The 21434-nt window shown below is 44.4% G+C and overlaps 1 protein-coding gene across 2 annotated transcripts; it reads left to right on the top strand.

The window, feature by feature from the left end:
• The first annotated feature begins 1905 nt into the window (after positions 1-1905).
• On the top strand, positions 1906-19582 carry itgb3b (integrin beta 3b). Of its 2 annotated transcripts, XM_076028108.1 has the most exons (15): positions 1906-2062; positions 2416-2501; positions 3020-3224; positions 3320-3572; positions 5528-5690; positions 5780-5941; positions 6777-6872; positions 7503-7592; positions 8272-8406; positions 10464-10908; positions 15643-15865; positions 15944-16044; positions 16433-16552; positions 17929-18095; positions 18998-19582. In XM_076028108.1, the coding sequence occupies exons 1-15, from the start codon at positions 1993-1995 to the stop codon at positions 19064-19066; spliced, it is 2385 nt and encodes a 794-aa protein (XP_075884223.1). In that variant the 5' UTR covers positions 1906-1992; the 3' UTR covers positions 19067-19582. The 2 variants fall into 2 exon arrangements, with proteins under 2 accessions (XP_075884223.1, XP_075884224.1); XM_076028109.1 differs by lacking the exons at positions 1906-2062; positions 2416-2501 and adding an exon at positions 2541-2655.
• The last annotated feature ends 1852 nt before the right edge of the window (positions 19583-21434 follow it).

The following is a 21434-nucleotide window of genomic DNA, read 5'->3' as shown; positions in this document are numbered from 1 at the left end:
ACTGTTTTCCAGAAGCCGTATTAGCACACACACACACACACACACACACACACTTAACACACACTCAATCTCTATCTCTGTGTGTAGGTGTGTGTACGTGCGTGTGTGTGTGTGTGTGCGCACGCACACATTAAGCAACGTGCATGCCTACAAACCTGGACAAGACAGACTAAACACTGACATTACTTGTGAAAAAGCACAGATGGATGCCAAGACACATACCAACACATGTGTAAGGAGTGATGTCAATCAATTATGCAGCAAAAATACCCCCCAAACAGGATATTGTGAAATTGCTGTATGAAAGTTTAGCAAAAAATAGAGAGAGAGAAGCAAATGCAACGGTGAGGCAATGGAAAAAAGAAGTTTGTGGATGGAAAGTTGAGCAACCAAATGCTCTGGAGGAAAGAGAAATGTATGAAAAGCGGTACCAAATGAAGGAAAACAGCCGGCAAAGGGGAAAATGTAAGCAAAAAAACATGACTCAGACGAGAAGCAGTGGATGCACTTTATTGGAACCGTGCACTTAAACTCACACATCATGTTCCAGCGAATCTTAGCTGACAGTCGCAGCGTCTGACTGGGTCTCTTGTGCTTCTTTTTCCTTTTTCCTTCTGTTTACGTCTGGCGAATGTTTCATCCTGACGCTTCTGTTTATATCTGAGTGCCCTGCCAGCAGCCCCCGGCTACGACTTTCACTTCAGCAGAGTAGTCTAGGGCAAAAACACAAACACATCACTTGGAGCTACAGGAACCATCTGACCGTCAGCAGCCTCAAAGACACGAGACGAGAGTGAAAACACTCAAACCTGTAAGTGTACAGCTGTAGTGACTGTGTAACCAAATGGGGTCACTGAGGATTTGCAATCTCTAACCAGACTGCAACTGAGTCACTTTGTTCTAATTTTTGAAGGATGTTCCATCACCATTAATTTTCAACAAGCCGCATTTGGCCTGCAGCGTCGTCATGGACCATTTAAACATTAACCTCAGTGACTTTTATGGTAATAACGGGTTCAAAGCTTTTAATGTGGCCCATTCCTCTATGTGATCAACACATAAATTGCTTCTGTCAACCAATAAAATTGCAAGAGACTGATCAAGGTATGGAAAGGACATCTGGTGGACGAAAACAGCATTACCACCACGGATACTCAGAAGCAGATATTATAATTATCTAATACTTAATACTACATAGTTTATAAAACAATGAATGACTTCGATATGTTCTGACGTCTGATTGAACAAAACTCAGAGAAAAAACTATACATATATATATATGTATTTATTTTAACTTACAAGAGACCTTCTACTTGAATGTTGACTTGAATGTGGGTGTGGAAATGTGCACCTAATAAAGTGACCTTAGACCTATTTGCGACCTCTGCGTAATGTTATGTTGTGCTTGTTTTCTTACGACTCTCTTCTCTCTTCGTGTCCCGTCGACCTTCATTCCATTGCAGGAGTCTCCTTCACCTTGTGATTACGCTTTCGTCCAGAGGGGGGCGCTGGTTGAAAAGATAATCACCGTAGGTTTTGGAGCAGGCCTGCACAATTAAGCTCAAATCTTTCTACAGTTCAATATTCCACCGAGTTCAAATTTAGCTTTATAGCGACATAGGGCATATTTTTATTGTTGTACTTTTGACATTCTTTAAACGGTAATCGTCTATTTATTCCTTTATTTATTTGTCGTTGCATTTTTCTTCATAAAACAAAAAACAACAAACAAACACCAGTCGTCCTTGCCAGCCGCGGGTGGATGCTGCACTTTTCCCGCCCACTTCTCCACGCGGCGCGGCTCTTTGCGGCTCCTGGAGCCGGAGGAGGATGACGGGGAGGAGGAAGTCGTGGTGAACGAGGAGGAGGAGAAAGAGGAAGAGGGTGCCTCCAAAGTCCTTATGGGCCTCCGCTGGGAGGTGTGGCGGCTGCAGATGAGGAAAAGTTCCCTCTGGTTGCCCTCAGACCAGAGCTCGTCGAGCGGGCAGCAGGATGGGCGCTCAACCGGCGTGCAGGATACTCGCCTGGGTTCTGCTCCTGTATGGAGCGAAAGCCGTGTGTGGTGAGTTTATGTTTTTTTTTTTTTGTTTGTTTGTTTTTTGTTGTTGGTGCTTTCACGATAATATGTAGGCCAGTTATAGGCCAGACAAGAAAAAGAAAAAACGTTCCATGTCTTGTTTAAGAGCTTTTTTCTTCTTCTTCCTGTATTTTCTGATTTTGAGGGACATGGATGGTCTCAACATGTCTAGTGAATCTAAAAGTCTGTTAAATAGTCATTTCATGTTGTTTGGTCCTTTGAAAACCTCTCCAAAGTTTTACCTGGAGGAACAAAAATGTGGCCATTAAACGTTCCCATATAATGTTTGAATGTGAATAATTGCACATTGTGGCATTTATTGCTGTTCTTGGCTCCAGGTTCAAATGTGTGCACCACCAGAGGGGCCAGCACATGTAAGCAGTGTCTGGCTGTTCACCCCAGCTGTGCCTGGTGTGTCCAGGAGGTGGGTTCCCGCTTTTCATGCTTCACCTCGTCTGTGCAGTGAGCTTTCAGCTCCAGGCTGGTGCAGAGTGGTACAGACACCCTGATCGGCAGCTGACCCGGCTGAGCGGGAAACACACAGTGTGAATATATCCCGATATTAGGACTAGGGATAGGTCAGTCCATTTCACGCCAATGCAGTCATTGCAGTGATTTCAAATCGTAAAGCGTGTCAAGTCAACTTTATTCACGAATTGCGCATGTGCTGGATTTTTCCTGCATGACCTCAGCCTGAACACTGGTTTATTAGTATTGAGAAGTTGTCACTCTCAAGTAAGATTCCCTTTAATGTGATTAAGGCTTTAAATCCTGTTAAAGATGTCATACATTCTGGAAAGTGTGATGAAACCCCAAAAGTTCAAGGCCATTTCTGAATATCATTATTAATATTATCTCAAATATTTTTGAAGGCCTCCCAGACAGAAATTAAATGACGATACGATTTGTATTTAGATTAAAATCCTCTGCATCTATTTCCAGGACTTCGGCCAGGGCGTTGCTGGTTCCTCCCGCTGTGATCTGAAGCAGAACCTGGTGGCAGCAGGTTGTTCTGAATCTTTTATGGAGTCGCCAACCAGCAAACTGCAGGTGATCGAGGACCGGCCCCTCAGCGACAAGGCCTCTGGGGCCACGCAGGACGTGACTCAGATCCAACCCCAGAAGCTTCACATCACCCTCAGGCCAGGTGAGCTTCAGTCTTCAGAGCTCACAGTTGCTGAAATTCTACTTCCTTCTGTTCGGGAGGGTCAGTCACTCTGTACCTGGCTCTGATTTATGCAGATGATGCCAAGCGTTTCACGGTGAAGGTGCGTCAGGTGGAGGACTACCCCGTGGATCTGTACTACCTCATGGACTTGTCCTATTCCATGAATGACGACCTGTTCCGCCTGAGGACGCTGGGCAAAGGTCTTGCCGAGGCCATGAACCGAACCACCAGCAACCTCCGCATGGGCTTTGGGGCTTTCGTCGACAAGCCGCTGTCACCCTACATGTACATCTCGCCCGATGAGGCGGTGAGGAACCCTTGTTACAGGTAGAGGAAGTCATGCCAATGATTTGATTGGACTCCATGCGGCAATGTAGATCAATGTCTTTTCCTTCTTCTTTACCTTTGGTCTGTTGATTTGAGGAGTCACCACAGCCAATCATCTGCCTCCATCCAACTCTGTCCTCTTGATCTTCTCACACACCAACTGACTTCATGTTCTCTTTTACTACATCCATAAATGTTTGCTCTTCCTCCACTTTGTGTATGCCTGCCTGCCACTTCCAACCTTAACACCATTTTACCCAGATATTCTCTCTCAAGTATTACCTCCCAAACATCTACCATGCACCATCCCCGAATATCCTCATTCCTGATCCTGCCCATCCTGGTCACTGCCAAAAAGAAGCTCAACACTATTATCTCTGCTACCTCCAGCTTTGCCTCCTGCCTTTTCCTCAGTGCTGCTGTGTCCTAGCCAAACTCAATCGATGTCAGGACTTTCAAAACATTGTATAGTGAGTTGTCTTTGCCCTGTGGTAGCGTTGGCTCAAATAGCAGAAGGTTGTGGGGGTTTAATCCCTGGGCAGACCAAAGACTATGGGAATGGTACCCATTGTATCCCTGCCTAGCACTCAAGTGCCAGTGGTTGGACTTCAAGTTCAAGTCTCTTTTGTAACCACCTTTTAGTTGTGACTAAGCTGCCCCAAAAGAAACAGTGATGTCAACTAATATCATTCCGTGCAGCTGCAACCAGTCTGGCTGTCAGAATATGCAAGTCTTGAGTTAAAAAGTTAGTTGCACATAATTACAGTAAGAAACACAAGAACCTGCCTGCTTTACCGTATTCTCTTGTCCCTAAAATAGGCTCCCAGATTGGGTCCAGACTTGGTCGTCATGGAAACTCTCTGTGAGCGGCTGCATTCTAACAATGTTTTACATTCCTAATATGTACCTGCTGCTGGTGTTGATTTCGCCGCTTGTTTGTGTCTGTGTGCAAAGCCACGTCATTTGGCCGGTGATGTCATTTTCATGAGAGTGCTGTTAAACACAGTGCTGCACGTTAACAACGCCGTCCGGCTCCAAGTCACAGCGCTTGTTAAAGGCTTGCAGCGGCTCCCCGCTGCTTGGTCAGCTGCTCAGAAACAGCCACAGGTAATCCAGGCGGGCAGACAAACCTCGAGTCTTCCAAAGTGGTTGACTTGATGGCGTAAGGTCTCCAGGGGTCTTTACACAGTCTGGGTCGACTTTGCGTTCTGGAATGTTTGGGTAAAAGATAAGTCAAGCACAGAGGATCAGTCCAGTGGGTTACACTGGGGAAATTGGTGTAATGCCCTGTTCCCGAACGTCCATACTGACAACCTTAATGGGAGCTAATAACTTAGAGTTCAAGTCTTACAGATACATCTTGAATTCTTCTTGATGTCTTCGGTGGGGAGGGGGGGAGTGTGCGGTGTGGGGGGTACAAATGTTTGTTTATTTGTTTTTTTTTGGGCAGGTGGGAAAATGACCAGAGAAATCACTATCTTTATCAAAAGAGGTTTCTGAATAGCAGCTTGTTGGAGACCAAAACAAGGACCGATCAAAAGAGCTGAGGAAGATAAAATTGGAATTTTCTGTAATTTGTTTGGCTTTATTGACTAAAACAAACTTTTGTCAAATGTGCAATCCAAAATATATCCCAGATGTTTTATTGTGACTTTCTGCAATGGACAGTCATACTCTATTCCACCAATTCTTTAATCAAATCAAATCAAAATAACTGGCAGATTAATGGATCAGGAAAACAACCTGTACCCGCAGCTCTTCTTTTAATATGTAAATAAACACGAAAACACAGTCCCACATGTTGAACGCACAGCTTTCCCCTTCATCCTCCATCACCTCAAACAGTCTTCTTCTCAAGCATGACATGAGTGATCGCATGGCTTTCAACACAGCACTGGTACACTTTTATGCAAATGCTCTTGCAGCGTTTGACCATCGAACTTCTGTTCTCGCAGCATTAACACGACCTGCCTGCCCCAGTTCGGCTACAAACATGTCTTGACTCTGACGGAGGAAGTTGGCCGCTTCACGGAGGAAGTCAAGAAGCAGATGGTGTCCAGGAACAGGGACGCCCCTGAAGGAGGCTTCGACGCCATCATCCAGGCCGCCGTCTGCAAGGTGCCATGTTCACGCGTCACACGGTTCACTACTTTCCCCGCCGCTTTTAACCTTTTGCTGTCACATGGGTTTGACTTGGTGGCGAGCAGACGCAGATAGGTTGGCGTCCAGATGCGTCACACCTGCTGATCTTCACCTCCGACGCTAAGACCCACGTGGCCTTGGACGGTCGCCTGGCTGGGATCGTGCAGCCCAATGACGGGAAATGCCACCTGAACTCCGAGAACATGTACAGCATGTCCACCACCATGGTGAGTGTGCAGTCAGAGTGTTTGGCGTGGGCTTCATAAGGGAGACAGGGAGGGTTGTTGTTTTTTTTCCTTGTATTCCATTTTCCAAAAGCATATACTACAAACTTATAATTTTAACAAGTTTACAGCACCTGTAAACTTTAACAAAGTTGTCTTTACCACGTTTGTTTGCATGCCTAAATGCATTCAGCTGCTCCATCTGATTGACTAATTAGCTATTTGTTTTAACAAACAATTGAACATGTGTACCTAATATCCCCAAGATTTTCCAATGGTTTCTTCCTTTTCTGTTGAAAAGTATGAATTTTCCCATTGATGCAATATTCCAGTTTTTCCAGAGTCACTACCTCAGATATCAGAGATTTAAACATAAGAACAGTGGGAGAGCCAACTCAGACCCATTTTAGCATGGCTGTTTTCCTTGCTAGCATTAAGAGTCATTGAATAACTTCCTCATGCCGTTTTAGACTATTGGAGACACTTCCATGCAAACGTGGAAGTGGATTTGCAGACACCTGTTGTCCTGTTGCAGTACTAATGTTTGCATTATGTTTACCCGAATTGTACTGCATTCCCACTGGCAATGCAACCTTTTATATTTGGAGCACTTTGGTAAAACTCCTGTTGTGTCTTTACTATAAATGTATGGCGATATATATAGATATTTTGTTGCATATTATTTTGTAATACCTTTGCACCTTTTGCACTACCTGTCGCAAATAGAGATTCTGGAGGTTTAATCGCGGGAGGTCGTAGGTGGATTTATGAGCAGGGACATCTTAGCATTGGGCATTTTGCACCTTTTGAAGACAACGTCTGTCTCCGACCCCTGCAGGATTACCCCTCTCTCGCTCTGATCACAGAGAAGATGTCTGAGAACAACATCAACCTCATCTTTGCCGTGACCAACCCTGTGGTTCCTCTGTACCAGGTCAGATCTCAGCAGAGTTCCTTTCAAAGTTGTCTTTCCTGTGGAAATTGAGAGGTTGACAACTAGCCACGGTTAATCATTTTGTTCGTTCAAATTTTTTTTGTTTTTTGAACAAGGTCCTCCAAACGCCTGCGGTTTTTAAAAGTGTTTCTTGGATTCAGCTGTGGAAGAATTTCAAACGTAGAATTATTGATTATTACAGTGTTCGGATACAGAGAACACAAAGTCAGAGTTTTACTTCCAAGCTGGAATCGCTGCCTTCTGAATTTTAATGTGAAGACATTTCATTTTTTTTCCAGATCGTTTATTATTTAGTGGCTGCTAAGTTTGGCTCCTGATAGCTATGAATGAGACTAAAGTCGTCTTCATTAGGTTTATTATTTATTGTTGTCCCCTTTTCTTAATGGAAGATTCTTCCCTACTGTTTCCATTAAACCGTTTCTCAATAAAAGTAAAAAATATATATATATAAATAAATAAATCTGTCTGCCACAGTCCATTAATCGTGAGAACAAACCCTGGATTAACTGAAAATGAAAATATAATTGAAACAATGGAGGTGATTAAGTGTTATCAAGGCGTGAACGATGATGACAGTCGTCCATTCCTCCGTTCATCTCCGTCCTGCAGAACTACAGCGAGCTGATTCCTGGCACCACCGTCGGAACGCTGTCCAACGACTCGGGGAATGTTGTTCAGCTCATACTGAACGCCTATACAGTGAGTGTTGGACACACACACACACACACACACACACACACACACACACACACACACACACACCTCAGACGAGACCGTGTTTCAGGCTATGACATGTGCTTTCTGACACACACCCACAAATACACACCCACCCATTCCCTCCCCACACACACACACACACACACACACACACCGTATGTGAGTCATAATGGCTGTGCAGCCAAAGTCTTAGCAGAAATTCCTCCGGGGCCGAAGTGTGAAGTTGACCGAATGTTTGTGACTGAACGCTGGACAACCGGTGGATCACTTTCAGCGTTCAGCCTGTGCAGCCTGTGCAGCCAGGCAACCTCCACGTCAACTCGTTCTTCTTGTCACCCCAGTCAGCTAGTAGCCACTTGTGTAATTAGAGCAGGAAATTAAGTCATGCATATATGTAAAACAAAAGAAAAAATAAGGCCCTACTCTTTGTTAAAGGTCCAGTGTGGAAGATTTAGCACCATCTGATGGTGAGAATCTATACAGCAAGCAATGTTTCCCTTTATTACTTGATATCACCTCCCCCTTATTACACTCGTATCACTCATTTATTCCTTGTCCCATTTTAAGGCAACAGACCCCTTCAACAACTTCAGTGTTTCACCTGCAGCAGAGGTTTTGTGTTTCCAAGCTGACATGCTTGTGTGTCTCTTGCCTCTCGCAGAAAATCCGTTCCAAAGTGGAGCTGGAGCTTCAGGGCGTCCCAGAGGAGCTCTCTTTGTCCTTCAACGCCACCTGTCTGAACGGAGAGCTCATCCCAGGCCTCAAGTCCTGCTCCGGCCTCAAGATCGGGGACACGGTCAGTCCATGCCCTTCACCATCCCGTCTGTGGAGCTTGACAGGGAAAATTTCCTCTAGTCGTGAAGTTAACGTCAAATTGGATTTTTGTGGGTTTTTTTACTGTCTGCGTTGATTCTTTAATAGATCCTCTGTGTTAGTGGTGCTAAAGCTGCACAGATTACAACACATTACAATGGAAAATAAGGTTTTCAATGGAACCCAAATAAGTGGATTTTCTGCGGATACATCTGCAGCAAGCCAACTTTGTCCTCCATTCAAAATATCAAGGCAGCTTCCAGACGTGTTTCAGTTGCAAAAACAACACATTAGTCAGTTCCTCTCTATGTTTTTAGTCCATGTTGGTCTATTTTCATTTCCCTTTTTTGTTGCTGAGCCTAAATGACTTAAATGCACAGGGTTTTTTCCCTATTGTTTTGTGGCACCTAAGATGGGACAATGGAAAAACGCGTTTCAGCGTTTTCTTTGCCTTTGTAACTTCACATTTTCTTGTCTTGCTGCCCTCCGTCTGCCCTCAGCTCTCGTTCAGAGTGAGATGTGATTCTTTTCCTTTCCGCTGCTTTTTTTTTTAATCCACCACAGCCTCCTTGGCTCTTTTCCCATTCTCTTCTCACTCCAGGTGACATTTTTTGGCCTCGGCGCATTTGTTTCTCTCAGCTTTGGCCTCCTCTTGTTATATCCATATATGGCTGTCTCTTCCAGAAGTTGTAATTGCCCAACTTCTGGACGTTTCCCAGGGTTTGAGGCAATGTTGCAGAGCGAACAACTGCTTTGACTGCGACTGGATTTCTCTGCGTCTCATTCATAGTCGTTGCGTCGTGTTACATCACCCGCCACCAGGGTGGGGGTGGAGTTCACACAAGTGTTGTAGTACTGGAGATCGGCCTTGGTCTCAAGAACGGTCTTGAGACCACTTTTTAAGGGTCTCAGTCTCGTCTCGGACTCGGAGGCATTTTTACTGGGCCTTGTCTTGATCTCAGACTGGACGGACTCTGGATTTTTGATCCAGACCAGTCGAGACTCAGCCTGCACTGCAATGACACGATAATAACGGAAAAGAATCCAGCTGCTGCCGTTTTAGACTCTGTTTGTGACACCCAGAGTGACACCCTGCCACCTTATTCCTAGTGCATTTATCTTTTTCAATTTTATGGAGCAAAGTTGTTGTGTTTTTTGAAAATGGTTCAAAATAGTTGGTAAAGCAGCAAAATGTTAAAGAAAAATTTTTAAAAGATACTTTGCAGAAAAGAGATGTTGCTTTTCGATTTGGAAGCAAACTTGAATTTACGAAAGATACTGGTTATTTTTTTCTGTTTTGCTATTTTTCTTTGATACATAAAGGGTGAATTCCAATTCCTCCCTTAACCCTCAATCTCAACCCTCAATCTCAAAAATGCGCGCTCCCGCGAGGTGCAAGTGTTGTCCCGATTCTCAGAACGTCAAGTTGAGGGACGAGTTTAAGGGCTGTATCGCCCTCAATATTGAGATTCTCAGAAGGCATTGCGTATTTTCGCCAAGACATCTTCGAAACAGATGGCGATGAAAAAGCGAGCTACAAATGGAAGTATTTTCTTAGTTAATAAAGATATAAATATTACGAAACCATTTTATTGTCTTAGTTTAAGACTTTTTTATGGATTATTGACATCGTTGTTGCGTAACATTTTTTTTTTTACTTTACGAGGTTTGTCAACCGGACCAGCGTTCCCGACTTCGTCCTTTTTCGTCGTCTTTTTCTTCTTCTCCTTCTTCTTTGTCGTCATCGTCTTCTTGCCAGACTGGACGTAGCTTTGGCGTAAGGCCGCCCCCCACAGTCTGAAGACGTAACTGCACTTAAGGGGTGTCCCATTTCTAAGCCCTTACACTTATTTTTGAGGGCCAAAGATTGAGGGTTAAGGGCGAAGGTTGAGATTGAGGATAAGGGAGGAATTGGAATTGGCCCAAAGTCTTGGTCTGGTCTCGATCTCGATACTCACTAGCCTTGATAATGTCTTGGTCTCGGTTGGTGCCGTCTTGACTGCAACGCTAGTTCACACACAGCACTTTTTTCTCGCACAGGTGACTTTCAGCGTGGAGGCCAGAGCTCGTGGCTGCCCCAAACAAAAGAAGAAGACGTTCATCATCAAGCCGGTGGGCTTCAAAGACTCGCTGTCCGTCACCGTCACCTTCGAGTGCGACTGCAAGTGCCAGGCTAAGGCGCAGGTCGACAGCCCCAAGTGCAACAATGGCAACGGCACCTTCGAGTGCGGCATGTGCATGTGTCACCCCGGCCGCCTGGGGCCGCACTGCGAGTGCGCCGAGGGCGACTACAACCCCAGCGAGCAGGACAGCTGCAGCGGGCCGGCGGGCTCCGGGGGGCCGCAGTCGGCTGTGTGCAGCGGCCGCGGCGACTGCGTGTGCGGCCAGTGCGTGTGCCACAACAGCGACTTCGGCAAGGTGTGGGGGAAGCTGTGCGAGTGCGACGACTTCAACTGCCTGCGCTACAAGGGAGACCTGTGCTCAGGTAGGACGGCAGAAGTTGGAGGTGGGGTAGGGGAGGGGTGTGGATGTACTATACCATGGATGTACTATCAGAGCGATCTTTCCAGTGGTCACCAGTGGTATTGCAAGGAAACAAATCACATGGGGCCCAAAAAGCGTTTTTCGCATAGAAAGCAGTACAATAAAAATATAATAAATGCGTGAAAAACGTAGACAAGATGCCTCTGACCTGAATTACAGTCGTATTAAATTTGTTGTATGTTTTTAGGAGACGTTTTAAAAGTGATATTTCTAAAAAGGCCAGAAAATAGTTTCATCCTCAGCGTCACGTCACAGAATCGTACATCTCTTCTACTTCTGATTAGCGTAAATGAAAAATGGACTTTGACTGGAATGTGCAGTGCATTTGAATGTTACCAAGTTAAGATCTAAAGGTGATGGATGATTTAAAGACCAGCACTTAAAAAAAAAACGAGGCCGCTGCTGCTGAGATGGGTTTTTTTTTTTTAATTAATGGAGCATGTGTTCTTTTTAATCAGTTTAACATTAATTAATGTCTAAATGCAATGTTTTTGTAGCTTAAATAATTAATGTTTCTTTTTAATGAAATGAAAAGCTCTCTTGAATCAATTTGGAGGGAGAAATAATGTTGTAAGTCATTCATGATGCAAAAAAGTCCAAATGATCGAATTAATTAATGATATTATATTAATTAATAATAAGTTTCTGACAAACTTTCTGGGACAGAACTTGGAAAACTTGAGATTAATGAATTTTTCCAATGTGGGAATTAATACGAGGCATATTGCATCAGTTTTTGTGCTTGCTACGAAGAGTACAAGTATGACTATCATTGCTACAGGTGCAAGGTTACGTCAAAATGGGCTGCATGTCTCATTCTTAACATTCAGAGGTCTTTTCTTGTGGGTGTAGTGACTTTGGAAGGAAGGCAGCGGCAGCTTCGCCCACGAGATAGTTGCACGCACTGCTGTCTCCTTTTCTTTGGTGCCCCAAACAAAGCTGCAGTGGCCGGCTGCACGCAGCTGATTTCTGTTTAGCAGGCAGACAACGAGGGAGGTTCTGATATTCTCATTTCATTTCTGGCAAAGGAGGCGATTGGCTGTTGCCCCACCGCCACATCTTAAACCGCTCTTTTAGCATCACTCGCCACATGGTCTGGGTGCAGTTACGCAGCAGCTTTCAGTGATTATCCCATCCCTTTGTGTGTGCATGTTTGTGTGTGTGTGTGTGTGTGTGTGTGTGTGTGTGTGTGTGTGTGTGTGTGTGTGTGTGTGTGTGTGTGTGTGCTGCCCCCATCACCCCACTGACTTGCCGCCGCCGCCTCCATCTGGGTGGAATTACATAAAGCAACAGCTCTCCCAACTGCACAGGACATGGGCTCCATTCGCAATAAACCCAATGTTCGTTTGTGTGTGTGTGTGTGTGTGTGTGTGTGTGTGTGTGTGTGTGTGTGTGTGTGTGTGTGTGTGTGAGTTGGAGCCTTTTGTCCTGTTACACTCTACAGATTTCAGCTACTCCATGTCGGAGGGTGGCTTTCTAACTGTCACTAAGGGTTTGTTTTCATTCCTTTCTGTTGTGGCTGAGGTCTTTAAACGGTGGCCGTCATCTTTCTTGTTTTCCTCTTTGCCTCACAACACGGGAGGCAGCCGAGGAAGTTTTCAGTGACTTTACAGTCCACTAGTCCACTGTGTCAGTATTGAAACAGTCATAACTTTGGGCCTACTGCCGTCAGATGTGTGTCAGGTCCAGTGAAGTGAAACATCACGCAACTGGTTTCAGTCTCCAGCCTTATCGAAAACACACAGACATTTACCATTGTGACTCTTCCTCTCCACCAAATTGATATCCATCCATCCATCCAGCCATCCATTTTCAATACCCGGTTCTTCCTGCACTCATGGTTGCTGGGGTCTGCTGAGGCCTCTCCCAGCTGTCATAGGGCAAAGGCAGAGTGACACCCTGGACGAGTCACCAGTTCATCGCAGGGCCACATAGAAAGACAAACAAAGACAAACAACCATTCGCACTCACACACACACCTACGTTCAATTCAGAATTCCAAATTCACGTCACATGCATGTTTTTGGACTGTGGGGATGAAGCCGGAGAACCCAGAGAGAACCCACGCAGACACAGGAAAAACATGCAAACTCCACACAGAAAGGTCCCAGGCTCAGGATAGAACCCACAACCTTCTTGCTGTGAGGCGGCAGCGCTAACTACTGCCAAATTGTCAAATTGACATATTTAGCTTTATTTATATGTAAGCAATCAAGTCAGTCTTGCAAGTAGTCAGAACATTCTTTGCAGCAATGAGGACATCATGTTTAGTTTAACTTACATTTATTTTAGTGATCAAAACAAAAAAGAATATATTTGTGTAATGTTGTGCAGACTACAGAATGTAATGCGATCCATAAACAATAGCATAAATTGTACAGCAGCGTATGTGTTACAAAATTTTGCTAACCGTGAGAACAAAGGACCATTTTGTTCAGCAGGAAGGTAAAACTCAGCTTTTTTGTACAAGGCTGTAACCATGGGGCTAACCCTCAGTCTCATTTTACCACTTCCCCTTCCATTCAGCCCTTCTACCCCCCTTTTAAGCCAGGTTTTGCACAGATGAAGATGAGATCCTACTATGGCGTTCTTCTCGTGTGCCTTTTCAACAGAAAAGAAAAATCCAAAAAGAAACCTGATGCTGATGTGTCTGCAGCGGTGTGTTGTTTTCCAGCCCCAATCAGAAGGGATCTTACACAATCGCCTGTTAAAACACATCAGCAGACTTCTGCCAGACTGAAGGCTACTTATGATCCAACTTGTTCTTGAAGCAGGGCGTCCCATTTAGGCGGGATCGACTCCAGCCCTCAGGGGTAATGAAGTAGCGGAGGTGAAAATAAGATATGGCACTTGGGTCTGTGTAGTTTTTAAAACAACGGCTCGTGCCTGGCTGCTCCTACAGAGTCTGGAGTCAAAAATAAAGATGTGAACATGGGCAGTAAATTGGAGCGCCGTCCGTTGCATTAATGAAGCGTTCTGGTCGGGGGCGACTCCTCCTCCCTCCCTTGGCGGGGAAATGTTTTGCCGTATTCCCCAAAGACCATAGATTAAGTTGAAAATACCTTTGTGCTTGCTCACTGACTTGTGCGGTGTAATGAGTGATAAAAATAAACCCATGTTTGGTCAGAGCAGGGCTGCTGGGTTAGAAATGTTCAGCGTGGTCTCCTGGTGTCCAGAAAGTCTTTGTTCAGCACCACAACCAGCGCTGGTAGTCGGAAGAGGATCCATAGTAATTAAAAGGAAGCGGCTTTGTGGTCAAGTGGCTTATTTTTTTTATTTTATTTTTTTTACTCTTTTGACATCTGCTATCAGTTTGTTTGCGGGCAGTTTTTTTGTTTTGCTTTGTTTTTCACTGCGTTGTTTCTGCAGCAACAAGCCACAGGTTTTTCTGCACTGTCACTCTCTTGTCAGCGTCCGGCAACACACATCACTTGTCACATTGATGCTTAAAATACAACAGTGACCAACCCGCAGAGATGCCCAGACGCACACTGAAACACACAGGCAAAAATAGAAGAAAGGAGCCACACGTACCGCAAAGCTCACAATGACACACAACTGTGTGTGCGTCTTGTCTGGGGTGTCTCGGTGGGTTCGTTTGTCTGACAATACAAACATTTATGAAATTAAAACAAAAGAAATATGCTACTTTTTTTTAATTTGGTTAATTATTGAGAGTGGATTATTAAGAATCATTAAGAATTGTCAAGAATTACACTTCAAAATCATTACTGTCGTTAAATGTCAACACAGTTGTCGTGTAATAGTGGCAAATGTTGTGCACGATGAGATGTTTTCCCAGAATGATGCTCCAGTTAAAGTTGAAACGCACTCCATGGTAACAGGTTGTGACACAATCGTGCGGCGAATTCACCCGTAACCACATGACAAGCCCCAGTCGGTCGCTACCGACTCATCTTGACTGACCAAACATTGTTCAAACCACAGAAACTTATTTTAAATTTGTCCTCACTCCCTAAAAATTCAAACAACATCCTCATAAATGTTTTGTTCAAAACGTTAATTTGTTTTTACAGAATTAAGACGATCTGAAAAACAAGACCCAGCAATAAAAAATTACGTATCATAATTATGAGTAAATGGGTTTTCAGTTGCGTAAATTTTGAATTAAATGAATAAAATGATGTGCTTGTTCAAATTTGAAAGGAGCTGAAGGAATGTTTACCACGAAGGACGTTAGCCTCTGACCTTCTTCCTTACCAACTTCCACCGCGCCCTCGTATTTTACACAGAAATGCCCTTGGTCACATTTTGCTGAGGTCATCACCAGTTCATCATCATTGGATTCTAACTTAAAGGTCCCGTGTTATGCAGAAAAATGACTGTTTTCAAACATCGAACAATCTGTGTCTTCTGCCTTTCAGTGAACTATGAAGTTGGCTGTGCATCCATGACTTGTTTCGTTTGCCCTGTTTTCAGAAAATGTGTCTCAAAACATGTGGTTCAGGCCATTTGTGATGTCACAGAGGGCACCGATACCCCTCAATGTCATTGAGCACACCTCCAGCCTGGTGCCACCTGGTTTTTGTCTCCTTCCCAAACGTGGGATGTCCTTAAATGCTGTTTTCTGACAATAACTAATGCAAACTGCTCCCCTGAAAGACCTGAAAACATCAATTGTCTTTTTACGGACCACTGCGTTTGTTCTCCTCAGGCCACGGTGTCTGTAACTGCGGCTTCTGCCAGTGCGCCCCCGACTGGCAGGGCGAGAACTGCAACTGCTCCCGGCGCACCGACACCTGTATGTCCAACCTGGGTCTGCTGTGCAGCGGGAGGGGCCAGTGTGTTTGCGGGGCCTGTGAGTGCACACAGCCAGGGGCCTACGGCGCCACCTGCGACAAGTGTCCCACCTGCCCCGACGCCTGCACCATGAAGAAGTGAGTCCATGTGACAGGGGGATGAAATAATACAAAGTGAAGAGAAATTACAATCTCCAACGCTGCTGTTTCCTCAAGGGAGTGTGTGGAGTGTAAGCACTTCAAGAGGGGGAAACTGTTCGAGGACAACAGCTGCTCTCGAATCTGCAAGGATGAAATCATTCTGGTGGAAGAACTAGGTAAGACACATTGGATAGATAGATAGATAGATAGATAGATAGATAGATAGATAGATAGATAGATAGATAGATAGATAGATAGTACTTTGGACAAAGGAGTGTAAACAAGTATTTTGGTGCGAATGACTGGACCTAAATGATGTTAAGTTGTAGATCTTGGATCGGGCCATTCACTAGATACTTCTTTACACTAATACCTGCTGCTCATAGGATTGATTGAGGTCTAAAGACTCAAATAATCAGAGGGACTTTTTCTGATGATGTAATTGTCTCAGAGCAGTAACACCTGTCCTGGCATTGATACCCGTTGAAGGCTGCAACTACAATCTCCAGATGAAAAGGAAAAAAAAAAGTTCTGTTTTTACAATCAAAGTTTTTTTGAATGCAGGAGTCCACGATACAAACGCTGTCAACTGCACGTACAAAGACGAGGACGACTGTGTGGAGCGTTTCCAGTACTACGAGGACTCCAGCGGCAAGTCCATCCTGTATGTGGTCAAGGAGCCGGGTAAGACACGTCTGGATGATTTGAACAACCCTGCCTCGCTTAGAGCCACAGATCATGTGACCAAAACAAAGTAGGGAAGCTATCATAAGGACGTAAACATGATACAAAGACCTCTGTAAAGAAAAACACTACTGTGCACATAACAATGATAATAAAAAAAATAAAAAAAACAGGACCACAGTTGCAAAACCCATCAAACTTGACTTGGTGTCAACAAAATTCCTCTCCTTCTGTGAAATCAAAAGTCCCACAGACTGAAGAGGAGTTATTATGGTCAGCGCTCAGACACTGGACGAAGCCTCTCTGGATTTAAATAGCACGTTGGTCCAGCACAGCCAAGCACAACCACGAGTGTTTGCGTCCTGAGACAACAAAAATTCACTGTGTTTTTCTTGTTGCACCTTTTTGCACACAAACAGTATGAAGAGCTGAAAGGGGCTGGGGAGGGGGGGCGGGGTTGTTGGTGGTGGAGGCTCTTTCTCAGTTGTCACGTCCCTGCTGCAATGCCCTTCATCTGCTCGTTAGCTGGCCGAGCAGCGCAGAGCGCAGAGCGGTAAAACATGCTCTAACGACCAGAAGTGCCCGCAGAGAAAGTCGGCTCTCCGTTCTGCCTTTAATGAGTGCGTGCGTTCAATTTAGGCGCAGGTGGGTGGCAGAGCAAGCACACCTCAATTTCCCTTGAACACGGTGCACCCCGCCGCGCCAAAGAGGCTCGTAAAACAAACCTGCCCGGGTCTTCACAGAACCTGCTGACTCTACACAAGCTCCCGAGGGAGGGAGTGACAAGAAAGTGGGGGAGGGGAGTGTGGTGAGAATCTCTTCTCAACTTTAGTGATGCAGAGATGAATTCATAAATTTGACCCTGGCATCAGCTTCAGGGGTCGCAGGGCGACTTCAAGAGGTTGAGCAGCAAAGCTTTGATGTCGACACAGCTCCTTTTTCAGAATAGGTGATGAAGCAGTTCTGGTAATCAGCTTTTTGCACCATGGACTGCATTCTGGGGCTAAATGGTGCCATCCTAAACAAACCTTTGTAAGATTTGGCAATTTAGATTCATGGCTTGACAGTAACATCTTGATTTCTTTCCACTTTGGGCCGCCCTCTGACTTCTGTCCACTTCCAGGCTGCCATTTTTGCCCTCTCGTGTTTATGTCTGTTTCTAAACACCACAGAGTTTACTGACTTTACTCACTCATTTAGCAGGGGAGCACTTTGTGGCAGGAAGCAGAAGGGAATCCATGTGAGTGACGGACAAGACAGGGAGGAAACGGGCCTTTTGAGTTCAGACTTCCTCCGGTCCGGCCTGCGGCGAACTGATCTTCCAGGCTGCACGCTGCCCGCCAACCAGTCGCTTATCTCTTCCTCTCTCCACGCAGACTGTCCCAAAGGTCCAGACATTCTGGTGGTGCTGCTGTCGGTGGCGGGGGCTATCTTGTTCCTGGGTCTGGCGGCGCTGCTTATCTGGAAGCTGCTGGTGACCATCCATGACAGGAGGGAGTTCGCTAAGTTCGAGGAGGAGCGTGCCCGCGCCAAGTGGGACACGGTGAGTCGGGGTTGGGGCGGCATGTGAGCGCCGGCGCTGGATGAAAACTGGACCAGGGAAAGCTTGTTGATTGTTTGTCAGTCGAGGTGGAGACTTGCAGCACTGGTTTGCCCACGCTTACGCACGCACGCTTGTGCACGCAGCAGGCCACACATGCAGGCTCTCGCTGTGGATTTTTTTTCAATTATTATTGCAGTGTCATGCTGTTAGTACAGAACAAAAGGAGGCAGCCAACGGAAGGGCTGGCTAACAATAATGAGTCTTTACTGCTAATAGGCCCCTCTGTGGCTTCTGAAACTCAAGCAAATCCTCCGGGAAGGTGTAATCATCAGCGGTTTTTGGGATGCCCATTGAGCATGGGAATAAAACTTAAGACACATAATTCAGTCAGGCAGTTTTTAGAATTGAAAAAAAACAAAACAAACAAATAAATCAACTTTTTCTCATCTGTTTTATACAATTATCTCTCTCAATTATGTCTATTTGAAGGGTTCATATTTGAAGGCCACCCTTAGTGATGTCATAAAGGACACTGATAGCTTAAAATACTCTTACTCTTACTCTTAAAATACTCAAGTTAGTTACAAGTGTTGATTCTGCCGCCTGGGACCTCCTTGTTTTTGCTTCCTGCCAAACATGCGGAAAGTCCAACAAAAGCAAAACTGTTTTAGTAGGAGGCAACAAGCAAAGAGCTAAATAATCTTTTTTTCTGGAGCTATGTCAAATTTTTTGGATAATAATATAATAATAATCAGAAAAAGCGTGTACAATATGAGACTAATCATGTTACATTAAGATATACAGAGATGAATGGAAAAATTAACCACGTCTGTGTGTGTGTGTGTGTGTGTGTGTGTGTGTGTGTGTGTGTGTGTGTGTGTGTGTGTTTTTGGGCCAAACAGGGACACAACCCTCTCTACAAAGGAGCCACGTCTACCTTCACCAACATCACCTACAGAGGGAAAGACTGATGCTCCTCGACAAGGGTGGAGAAAACCACGGACTTCTGCTGTATTTTTGTGGGAAGGCACCAAATCATGTGCAGGCCTCTACTGTCATGCGACAATTAATTGTTTGTATCTGTAAATATGTAGAAATGATTCTGGGGGCACATTTTTATCAGGGATTTTTTTTTCTTCTCTACACACTATATAAAAATCACCCACTCCACTGACACATATTTTAATGTTTTGTGATGACCAAAGAACTGTTGCACTGTTCAGGCTTCCAGCTGCTTTTCATCATTCTTTAATATTTTGGCAGCGAGATCTGACGATTTCTCTGACACGCTTGCCTCAGATGCAGATCACACATATGGAGACCAAGTGGAAACTGCAGGAGTGCAGATAATGTCATGCAAAGAATAGCATTTCCTGACTCTGGTGACAAGTTCCCCAGTTTATGGGACCACAGTGAGATAAACTGCCTGAAATTTGAGTCAAATGACAAGCTGGATTTGTTTCAAGTAAAATGTTAATTTACTGAAATTTGTAGTGTTCCTTTTAGTGTCATTTTTCTTCCTCCCTATTTGCGATATAGCATGGGATGAGTAAGAAATCTACAACTTTTCTTATCTTTAAATAAAAAATACAAAACAAAGGTTTAGAAACAACTGAGTTAGTTTGCGGCAAACAAATCGTAGCATTTAAAAAAAAATTTAAAAAGATAATTGGTTCAAAACAGGGCGACATGGTGGCGCAGTAGTTAGCGCTGCCGCCTCACAGCAAGAAGGTCATGGGTTCGATTCCGGGCCTGGGACCTTTCTGTGTGGAGTTTGCATGTTCTCCCTGTGTCTGCGTGGCTTCTCTCTGGGTTCTACGGCTTCCTCCCGCAGTCCAAAAACATGCATGTGAGGTCAATTGAACATTCTAAATTGTCCGTAGGTGTGCATGTGAGTGTGAATGGTTGTTTGTTTCTATGTGGCCCTGCAATGAACTGGCAACTTGTCCAGGCTGTCACCCTGCCTTCGCCCTATGACAGCTGGGAGAGGCTCCAGCAGACCCCGGTGACCCTGAGCTCGGGACTAAGCGGGTATGGAAAATGAATGAATGAATGATTCAAAACAAACAACTCCTTTTGATGTCACTTAGCAACGCATAGAGTTTAGACACAAAGACATATTAAAATGTTTTAAAACTGAATAAAAGTTTACTAAAATTTAGGGTTCATTCAAGCAGGTTGTACAGCAAAGTATATATATTCCCCTTCATCTTCTCAAACGTACGGAAGCGTATTGCATTCACTGGGCAAATTAAAAAAAAAATGTTTTTCAGTGTAATTATGTCTGTTTTTCGTGCTAATTTTTTTCCGCCCTGTTTTTTCGTGCTAATTTCTTTCCGCCAAATTTTCCCCGAGTTCCATTCTTTCATTGAGAGCTACATATAATGGAAGCAAACATGGCCAGCTTGTTCAGTTCAATCAAATTCTATTTTGACATGGGTTTGAGACACTGGGAAATAGTCCTGTCTTTAAGTGACATAGATGGCATTACAATTAGTTTATCAACTTTACGTAGGCATCTGAGGACTTTGCGGTTGTTTAGAAGGAAAGCCCATTCAGATATTCTCGACATCGCAATGTTTCTCCGGGATCAATTGGATAAATATGGCATGCTCCATGGATACAAAATGATGCATTTGAAGTGCATTCAGAATGGTTACGTGTCACCACCGTAGAGCACATCCATGCCTAGAGTCACCCGTCTACTGTTTTCTAGCGGTATTTCAAAATAAAAATAAAAAAACAGGATGGAAAAAAATTGACACGAAAAACTGGGCTGGGAAAAAGAATGAGCACAAAAAACAGGGCAGAAAAAAATTAGCACGAAAAACTGGGCTGAAAAAAAAAAATAGCAAGAAAAACAGAAATAATTACACTGAAAAACAGATTTATTTATTTTTTGCCAAGTGAATGCAATACGCTTCCGTACAAATGTGCTTGCATACAAGATAAAATACAAACTTGTCACAGTCAAAACTTAAATAAATCAATAGATTCAGCCTGTTGAACGGCAAAAGTATGTTTGCCGCCACCCAGGGCCTGACCTGTCAGGCATCAGAGAACTTTCACCCAGAAAGTGTGACCTCTACTGGCTTTGGGGAATCACTACAAGACAAGAGCGCGACTAGAGACGAGGATTTTCTTTTGACTACATTGAACTAATCAAGTTCGAGTGGTGCAGTTAAAACAATCAGATATCACTCCCTCCTAATATTAAATGTATGAAGATGAGTCAACATGTCAATGGTTGAGCACAATCACTTCACGTTTTAACATTTGTGGAGGCAAACTGTGGTGGCGGTGGGAGAACAGTAAAATGAAATTAAAATAATTAAAGTA

Source organism: Nelusetta ayraudi, unplaced genomic scaffold (assembly GCF_046127955.1).
Source record: "Nelusetta ayraudi isolate G7.1 ecotype Tasmania unplaced genomic scaffold, CSIRO-AGI_Nayr_v1 ptg000022l, whole genome shotgun sequence".
NCBI classification, from domain to species: Eukaryota; Metazoa; Chordata; class Actinopteri; order Tetraodontiformes; family Monacanthidae; genus Nelusetta; species Nelusetta ayraudi.
Note: the sequence above shows the minus strand (reverse complement) of the source record. Positions and strands in the feature narration are given on the sequence as shown.

Coding starts and splice junctions, on each gene's coding strand:
- itgb3b (XM_076028108.1), top strand. CDS start 1,993: ATGGGCGCTCAACCGGCGTGCAGGATACTCGCCTGGGTTCTGCTCCTG. Junction 10,909..15,642: donor CAAGGGAGACCTGTGCTCAG/GTAGGACGGCAG, acceptor TGTTCTCCTCAG/GCCACGGTGTCTGTAACTGC. Junction 18,096..18,997: donor CCCGCGCCAAGTGGGACACG/GTGAGTCGGGGT, acceptor TGGGCCAAACAG/GGACACAACCCTCTCTACAA.